At 46.7% G+C, this 9,954-nt stretch overlaps 1 protein-coding gene across 1 annotated transcript; it reads right to left on the bottom strand.

Moving 5' to 3' along the window:
- Positions 1-673: 673 nt before the first annotated feature.
- PRDM13 (PR/SET domain 13) lies at positions 674-9,719 on the bottom strand. Its single transcript, XM_084625032.1, has 4 exons — positions 9,497-9,719; positions 7,253-7,384; positions 7,014-7,134; positions 674-2,777 (listed from the first exon to the last, which is right to left on the bottom strand). Exons 1-4 carry the CDS (start codon positions 9,635-9,637, stop codon positions 1,270-1,272), a joined length of 1,902 nt encoding a protein of 633 aa, XP_084481158.1. The 5' UTR covers positions 9,638-9,719; the 3' UTR covers positions 674-1,269.
- Positions 9,720-9,954: the final 235 nt, after the last annotated feature.

Raw genomic sequence — 9,954 nt, 5'->3', positions numbered from 1 at the left:
ATTTTCTATTATAGCCTATGTAAAATACAAATCAACAATGATTTTAAATACGAATGCTTGCAAATATAGAACATGTTTACCGAACATCTGAAAGCAAATTAAAGTAAATACTTTGTTATATATATTAACATATATATATATATATAACACAAATATATTGCTGCACTTGTCCTTGTTCAGAAAATTGCTTTAAAGAAAATCTTGGCTATAGGGAAAAATCCAGTTGGTTTTTTTGTCACAGTTTGATCATTAAAATAACTCTTTAGGGTTCAAAATACTCACTAGTAGCAAAATATTCAGAGTTGAATTCCTTTAGGGCTTCATCTAAAGTCCTTTTGAAGATAATTGACAGGCTTCTTCTGACTTCAATGAACTTTGAATTAGGCCTTTGATTACTATTAGTTAAAAGTGGTATTTCCAAGAACCAAACTTATTGAAGTCATTGAAGTGAACAACTAGACAAACAGTAGTTTGTCACCAACTTTATTTAAAAAAAAAATCGCATGACAAACCGGAATGGAGACCAAAATACTGCGTCCACTGTACATCATTCATTATAAAACAAACATACACCACATTTGTAGTCTACCAAACAGTGTATTTTCTTTAAAATTATATAGTGCGTGCTTTTTAGATTCATGCTTTCAATATTTATTTTACATTTGCTATTCAAATATTTTTTCTGTTATAAATAATTGCAACTTGATCAAATTGTGTCTCTGTTATCATCCTATACGATCCTATTCAGTACTGCAATGCGTTTGTTTGTTGTTTTTTTCTTTTTAGACACGAGCAAGCACATCTGAAGTGTAAATAAAGTGTACAGAGGCCAGACATGTCTGCAGAATGGTGACTACTGTCCGTATCTAGATCTTAGAACGCTAGAACAAGTGGCAGGAAAATACATAGAAAAGAATTGTTTCCAAAAGGCACAATTTCCTCGACACGAAGGTACAATACAAAATAGATGGCGGCTAAAACATTGGCGCTTGTTGCGTGTGGACTCGTGCTGACTAGGATTAAACCCCCTGAGGGCTGATGCTTTGGCAGTTCGGGGGGGGCTTTACAAGAGCACTGAACGGAGTGAGAGTGGATGGTTCAAAACAAGCACCCCGTTCTGTCCCCATCCGCAAGGGTTTGTTTCTGAGCCCCTTTCCATACGGTACCCCCTGTCATTTACCCAGGAGGGCAAAGCCCGCTGAAGTGCTTCAAAGCCCGTGTAAACAGAAGCGGATCTGCGCTGTGACAACCCCCACCCCGGTCGCTGGATTACTGATCATTGCCCCTGCTGCCGGTTTCCTGGTCGCTCGGGTCATCCGTGAAGCAAACGTCCACGTCGCTCTCGTTGTCAGTCTTTTGCTCCGGCTCCTGGGGCTGGTAGCCGGGCTCGCTTTTGTCCTCGGCCGCCTTGTGGAGGCTTTGGCCCGGGTGCCTGGATTTGACGTGGCGCTCCAGGTCCCTGCGCCGGACCAGCACCTTGCCGCAGAACTCGCAGCGGTAGGGGGTGTTGCCCTCGGCGTGCAGGCGGATGTGCTTGTTGAGGTTGCTGGGGTCGCCGAAGGGCCGCAGGCAGACCTTGCACTTGAGCGGCTTGTAGCCGGTGTGAGTCCGCATGTGGATCTTGAGGCCGTACTTGCGCGAGTAGAGCTTGCCGCAGTAGAGGCAGAGGTGGCCGGTCTTGGGCTTGCCGCCGGCTGGGCCGGCGAGGGCGGCGGGCTGCAGGCTCTCCAGGCGGCCGCGGCTCTTCTCGGCCGCGATCTCGGAGAGCTGCTGGGTGTGCATGGCGATCTCCCGGTCGATGCCGGCCAGGGAGCCCAGCTCGGCCGGGTGGAGCCCCGCCGCCGCCGCCGGCCCGTTGAAGTAGGCCACGGAGTCCGGGTACTTGAGGAGATTGCCGAGGTGCAGCTTGAGCGGGTAGTAGGGGGCGCTGTAGAGCAGCTCGCCGTTGTAGAGGGTGAAGGGCACGAGCGGCAGGTTGCACTCCCCGGGGTAGGCCTTCAGCCCCTCGAAGGGCGGCAGCGAGAAGCGCTCCAGGTGCAGCCCGGCCCCGGCCGGCAGCGGCGGGTAGCGGCTGGGCGGCAGGCCGGCGTGGTGCAGCCCCCGCTCCACGTGCTTGAAGGCCGAGGTCTCCTCGAAGTGCGAGAGCAAGGGGAAGGCCCGCAGGCCGCCGGCGCAGGCCAGCACGGGCGAGGGGCCCTCGGCCGGGTGCCCGCCGCACTTGGGGTGGGGGCCGCCCGCCAGCGCCTCGGGCCCGCCCCGCCCGGCCCTGCTGCTCCCCAGGGCCTTGCTGAAGCCCAGCCCGCCGGCCTTGCCCTCCTCCGCTTTGGAGAGGCCGGCCGGCCTGAACGCCGACCTGCCCCCCGGGTAGAAGCTCAGGCCGTTGCTCCCCGCCGAGCTCCCCACCAGGCCGAGGAAGGGCCCGTGGCTCCGGCCCGAGCCCACACTCATGTCCAAGGCTCGCTCCTGCTCCTCTTTCCCCGCCGGCCTGCGGAGCGCCCCCGGCTTGCTCACGGGCGGCGAGGCGGCGGATTCCCGCTTGATGCTCTCCCGGGCCGCCTGCTGCAGGCCGTGGGTCCTCAGGGGAGCCGCCGCGCCGGGGAGCTCGCCCGCCGCCGCCTTCGGGGACAGGCTGAAGAGGTCCGAGGAGCGGGCATGGTCCGGGTGGTGGAGGAAGCCGCGGCCGTTGTTCAAGACGCAGTGGAAGTGGACGTGGGCTTTGAGGCTGTTGGGGTATTTGAACGTCCTCCAGCAATACCAGCAGATGTAGCGCTCCTCCCCTGGGAAGAGAAGCGGAGCCCGCCGTTAGACAAACAGTGGCGCCCCACCCACCTGGGTCAGCGAGAGAGAGGCCCGTGCACACCCTTGTACCCCAGCAGAATGGCCCACTCCTGCCTTAGACAGGCCATGCACGTCCTTTGAATCATTGCTAAGAGGGGTGCAATGGAAAGTCATGCTGCTCTCCCTCACTGCCCACGACTTTTGCTTCCTTCTCTCAAGTTGCACAATAAAGGCCCGATGCAAACCCCACGGAAATCAATGGGAGGTTTTCGGTTAACTGCAATGGTTTGGATCGGATCCTAACTGCAGACGGGTTCTTCCCCCTTCTCCACCCGCCCAGCGCCTCCTCTAACGCCTCCTTGGGGGACTAGAATGCTGCCACAACTTTCTGGTTTGTCTTTTCAAGCTGGGTCACAAAAGCCTCCTGGCCCAGGAGCTGAGCTGGCCTGGCCCGGGCTGGGCTGAGCAGAGCTGGCTGGGCGGAGGTGGACTAAACTGAGTTTGGACTGGACTAAAATGGGCTTGGGGAAAGGAGAGCAGCTGTTGCCTTAAATCGTCTGTCGCTGGGCCCATCTGTTGACGTTCGCAGAATAGGTAGCGTATGTCGAGGAGTTGACTAAACGGAACAAAGGCCAATCTAATGATCGTGAGCTCCTCATTACCCCGCGAGACAATCTCCTATATGTATAGGCCATATGTAATCATTCCTTTTCAAAGGACAATGCCCTTTGTGCCCCATCCCTAAACATTTGGGCTTCCCTGAAGCGGAACAAACCGAAATGGCCATGTTTGTGTTATGACTTCATGTTACTTTAAACTTAGACTTTTCTTTCTCTTCGTTCTGAGGAATAAAATAAAGCCTGGCCTGTTCTATCAACCCTGACATTTATATGTATTCTCTGCAGGAGATTTTTTTTTTAACTATATATTAGGCTCTCCTACTTACCAGCATCCAAAACGTACAAATTAGATATTTCAAACCATTAAAAAATCATAACAGTAGGAGTGCAGGCTGTACATTCCTGGACAGCCCTAACTTTATAAAGAATACACTAACAGCAAAGTTGTGAAACTGAGCAAGTAAAATAGTATATATTTTCAAGATTGCTGGAAACCTGTTAAAATATTGGCGAAGTATCTTTACAAATATTAAGAGGTGCGAAATCAATCAACCTTAAAAGTGGAGTAAATAAACACCAGAGATTCCTGGTTTGGCCTTTTAAGAAATGTCATAGAAACATAGTTCTAACATGTGTTAAAATGATGCATTAGCTTGAAGCAAAGTAGGGAAGAGTGCAAGAGGAGCGTGTAAAATGGTTGGGTTGTTAATGAATAAGCTCACATGGAATTAGCACACTAAACAGCCTTTTAAAAATGACTTTTAATTCAGGAATCAACCAGTGTCAGTTCATTCATTCAGTATCATTCAGGATAAAATAAAAGTCTTTCCACCCCAACCCCCCATTCCTCTTTGGAACACTGTCATGCACACTGAATAATGAAAGCACAGAACAAAACATGGGTTGCGTATTTTCTCTTCTGTTAAGTATTATGTAGTTTCTGTCATGCATAGCGCTCACTAGCTTGCCTTGAAGTGAGTGGTCTTTATGGATCTATGCTGGAATCTTAAATCGGACGTTGTGTGTTTTTTCGCACTGCTGGGCTGAGCTGAGGGGGAAGGAGGAGTGAGTCTGCGGAGACCTTAATTGCTCAGTTGCAGTGGGTCTGACTCTGATCCATTTCAGTAATCCCATTACCGTGCATTGAGATACAGGTAAACTAGCTTTAAAAACGAAAAGGCTTGCAGTTAGAAACAACCTCCACCGCCTAACAAGCCTATTGTGTTGATTTAGAAACTTCTACTTTCTGGCTCTTTTCAAAGAAGCTGCGTGGGTGTTTTATGTTCTTAACAAAGTAGTTGCAATACCAACTAAGATTTGTTCCAAACGCAAACGTATCCTGAATAAAAATGGATGACTCTCCCCTCCCCCGCAACTGTTTCCAAGCAATGACCTAGTAAAAAAAAGCCTTGTTTATAATGTTACATCAATTTAAACCTAAATTGATCTAGTTAAAAACTTTGTTCAACAAAATCGGCTGCCTAGAAGTTTCTTCTTGCATTTTTTCAAAATGCTATCCACAAAAGTACATAGGTGCTGGAACTAGGGGTGCTCTTGCACCCCCTGGCTTGAAGTGGTTTCCATCAACTACAGTGTTTATAGTTTGGTTCAATGGCTCTCAGCACCCTCACCATACAAATTGTTCCAGCACCTCTGCAAAATTAGTAATAACTACACTTACATCTTGTTTCACTTATACAGCCCTCACACTGTATTGATTAGTCTGAAACTTCACTCTGGAAGTTGGGAAAGAGCTGATTTTCAGAATAAGATTGCATCATATGTGTTATATTTACAATGGATTGGAAAGGACATATGAAATAAATGTGTGTATTTTTACAGTGGAGCAGATTCGGTTGTCCTTATTCTGAAAGAGCAGTGCTGTAGTACTGTACTCCCATTGGACTTAGTGAGATTACTTGTGGAGTAAGGTACAGTAATATTCAAGGTGAGTGCGGGCAGCAGACAGACTACGTAGCAGATCTTCTCTCCTTCATTGATTTTGTTACAACGGGTCAAATTCTGTAGGCCTTACTCCGGGCAGTAGACCCACTGGCTTTAATGGGATGAATACGAATTTGACCCTGAGTTTGTTTCTCATGTCGCAGTATTAGTTATAGAAATGATTTACCTCTTTGTAGAGTGACATAAACTAGTAATGTTAGGTATTAGTTTAATAGTGCCTCTCAATATATTAAATAACAGGCCCTATCCTGAATTCCTTCCTGAGTGCTCCAGGTCCTGAATAAGCTCCAGGAGATGATCAGCACCTTGCAGGATCAAGACCTTCCTCCTTACGTTGGGCACTGATTTATGTGGGAAACCTTCTGAGCAAGAAGTGTGTAGACAGTGCGGGATCGGGCTTCTGATCTGTAGGAATCATGTAATCAATGTGCGCTGCTCATTTCCTCTTTGAACAAGTCTATTCTATTATCAGGCTCTTTATACCTAATCTGTGCAGGGAAATTTCAGAGCAGCAATGAATATATTCAAGCTCCAAGCAGAGTGACTAAGTAGACCATCCCCAAAAGCAATTTTCAAAACGAGCTTCAATCTGTTGCCTACGTTTTCACTAGGAAGAGTTTATTCCAGTTTTGCAGAGACTTGTATGAAATATTCAATGTAACTGCTCTTAGAATACAATTCTACATCCATTGAAACCCCATCTCAGCTACAAAATGCCTGCACATGGAAAACAGCACATGGAAATATGCTAGCTATCAGATTCATAGGAAACTATTTAGACAGATAACTGAAATATTTTCCTACGTCATATTTCGAAACATACGCTTTCCCCCTTTCAGAAACTACCGGGTTAATAATTTTAAAACATCGTTTATGTTTACACTACAACTTCGCCTAAAAACAAATTGCATTTTAAAATAATTTATCCAAGACTGATGCATGCCAAGTGCTAGTTTGCTAGTGCACATACATAAACTGAATTTAACTCCCACGTTATTTTTAATCAGTACTAATTTGGTAAACTGACCATTACCCTTTTAAAACAACTAAACGAATCTGAGGAGTCGCTGGAAATTGTCCCATATTTAACCTGAACATGGAATCTGAAGCTGTGACAGAAGGGAAAAGGTGAAAATAATGTTTTAAAAGGGCAGTAAGATAAATTACTGTATTGTAAAAATAGAGAATGATTGTTTTATAAACGATCTTAAAATCCCATTTTCCTTTGAAAATTATAAGATAGTGTCTATGTTGAAAACAGTCTCCTTATCTGAATCCTGAAATGTATTGTCAAATTGCTGGCTCCACTTATTTAAAAACAGCTTTTTAAACATAAGCAGAAGGAACAGATGACCAATTAACAATAAAAAGGGTGGCTGATTAACAATCGTTGTAACTGTGCGGGTATTATTTTTTAAAGGTTCTGTTTGCAAACACGTATTTTACTTGCTTAGGTTTTCTAACTGCAGTTTTATATCACAAAGTGGATGCTAATTATAACGTTGCTCTGGAGAAAAACAAAGCAAAACAAAAACATCTTTGCAGTTGGGAAATCGGCGTGAAGCTCTCTGTTAGAAAAGGCACCTGTGAGTTGTATTGACTTCTACGCAGTAATTACTGAACAGAATCATAAAGTCCAAGTTGCTGTACCTTTCTCGTCGTGTGTCGGAGTAGCAGTGATTGGGATGTCAAACCACTGAGCCAAAGAGTTTGAATACCACACGGTCAGCTCCTCCCCTGGCTGGACATCTCTAAGCGCTCTGTAGAAAATCTATTCGAAAGAGAGAAAACCTTATCAGTGCCTTGTCCCTTACAGCAACTCAACGCTGTTAAAGAACACTCCGCCAGAACGTAGCCCGCAATCGAGAGAGAGAGAGAGAGAGAGATACCTGTCCTCCTGGTAGATCTGCAATAGCTTCCAGAGTCTGTTCTTGTGTGTTTCTGGCAGCCCGGATTAACCCTATCCACTCCAGAGCTGAGCCCCCGGCTTCATCCACTAATTCCCCTCTCACCATCCGTACCTAGAACACAGGCATCAGCCACTGTCATTTCCACACAGGATTCAAGCAAGGCAAAACACAAACACAAATCCTTTATATAAATAAAGCCTAAACGTGCTCCTTACTGGCAACCCTTGCATCATCTTCCCAGTCAGGGAATCGCTGGTTTAAACAGTCAATATATAAAGGCCGAACAAGTGTTTGGAAATAACTGCACACCGTTTGATAGTGGTGAAAGAGAAAGAAGCAGCTAATTTATACGAGCTAGATTTTGCCATCCTTACTCATATTGAGAGTACTGTGCATTGAGATAAATGACATTGCTCGTGGAGTAGGTTGTCACTCATTGTGAGGAAGGATAGCAGCATAGTCTGGCTCTAAAAGCTGTCACTCTTTGCATGATTGTCAGAACAATTCTGTGTAAGTAATTTCTCCACTGGCCAGCATTTGCTAAAATGTGTCTTGTTCAACTGCTGCTGCTGCCTTTGGTTTTAAAGTTTAAGATCATTTTAAAATGCACAGGTAATATTTCAAATTCACGTTTCTTAATGAGTGCGGTTTCGTGCCTTACGCCTGCAGTGAAGCAATTGTAAAATACGCCACTTGTCAAAAGAAAGGAGGGAGAGAGGAGAGAATTCTGCTTAGCTACAAAGTCTCTGTGGCCTCATACTTCATAATCTGCTTGCCCATACAAAGAGAAAATGAAGTGCCAGCTCGCTGAATGACCATGTAATAAAAGTCAATTGAACAAAGCCCTCTAAAGAGAGAAACCAATGGAGCCAGATGAGAAATAAATTTGAGGGGGCTGGCAGAGCGTTTAAAAACAATTAAAGGGCATTAAAAATCCGAGTGGAACTTATGACCAACCTGTGCACTGAGGGAAGAGGGGGAATAGAGGGAGGGTATTTGCCTTGTGGCCATCGCATCCATAGACCCATTTACAACACAAGCCAGTTGAAACCACTCTCTAGCAGAATTTGCTGGGGGTAACTAGTTCATCTCCATGAAATCCCTTTTGTTTATTAGGGAAGATTTTGAAACTTTGAGGTGTCTGATACTGGAAGCCTGAGATAGTTTCCGCATTCCAGACTTACGGAGTTCTAACATCAGTCAGTTCCATCAACTACACGCGACTGTGTTGATTTCAGTACGTCTCTATTGTACATGTATTTGAGCTCTAAGCCACGGGTTTGTTTTCAGTAGCTGGAAAAACTGCCCTTAACTCTGAGCCTTGGCTCAGCACAGGCATCTGGGGCTTGTGCTGTATCTGAAAATGACCTAGCCCCTGGAATATTTGCAAGCCAATCTCATTCTCCCATCCTCCTGCGCCCAGCTCGAAAAGGTACAAATTATTACTGGAGCTGATTTCGATACCGGCCGAAGAGAAGACGATTTTTAAAAATACGAATAAAAAGCAAGAGCTGTGGTATCCAATATGGCTTTGGCTGACCTTGTCGCTGTGGCCCCATCGTATAAACACCAAATAAAAATATATATCAACGAAACCGTGACAAATCCAGGGACGCTTGGACGGGGAATATGATTTCTCTGAACAGGTCGGTGATTACGTTTCAGACCAAAAGGGAGAAAGGAAGGAACAAATCACCAACAAGTTAGCGAAGCCCCCCGTGTAACCGCGTCTGAGAGCATAGCCAGCGCCACAAAACTGCAAACTAGCGAAACTCCCTCACACCTAAAACCAGGGGCAAGCACCTCTTGTGCAGGATACATCGAAACAGGCTCTCTGCAATCACGGGCTGTGAAATGTGCCCCTCTACCATCCCTCTTCTCTTTGGCTTAATGAAGATCTCAAAGGCAGGGACATATCCTCTTGTCTGAAAACACCGCCACAGCCCCTTCACCTTCCCCCTACCAAGTCCAGCCTGCCGTGACCCTATCCAGCAATGCAGGGAGTGGGCAGGAAGGCTGGATAGGTTTTCTATACATTCAATTTCACAGGGAATCTTGGGACACTTTATCAAACGCTTCCCTTTCTTTCCTGGTACTCTGGCTTGTTCTAAAAGGTTAGGGTGAACCGAGGAGAAGGCCGCCTCTTCTCCTAAGTACAGATCCCCCTGAGTCACTGTCTGATCAAACGAGGTCCAGCAGTGCAGATGAGACCATAGGAAATACCTTTTTTTTCGGTCCTGGCTCCCTGCGGTCTGACAGGTACTTGCCCAGTTTGAAGATGCCCGGCACAGGACCCAGCCGCAGTCCGGCGGGGATGCAACTTTCTGCATTCACGCTGATGGCCGGAGCCCTGCTTGTTTGCATTGCTGCCTCTGGGTATAAGGAATCGGGAACCCAAAGCACTTAAAGGGGATGGAGTGACAGAGACAGCCAGCGAGCACGATGAACACAGGCTTATCTCCGCCTGCAGAGTGACGCGGGGGTGTGTGCACGCCGGCTTTTCAATTGGAGCAGGAGGGGTACCCCTTGGCACGCTGATGCTCTAGGGCGCAGAGTTTGGTGAGAGAGTTTAGCTCTTACAGCAGCTGCAGAGTTCCAGCCAAGTGGGTCACGTGGAGCCTTTCCCTAACCCTCCTGCATAATCAAGTACTTTGAATGGCTAGCAAACAATGGTCCAGGCG

This window comes from Lepidochelys olivacea (genome assembly GCF_965140295.1).
Source record: "Lepidochelys olivacea isolate rLepOli2 genome assembly, chromosome: 3".
Lineage (NCBI taxonomy): Eukaryota > Metazoa > Chordata > Testudines > Cheloniidae > Lepidochelys > Lepidochelys olivacea.
This window is presented reverse-complemented; position numbering and strand designations above follow the sequence as displayed.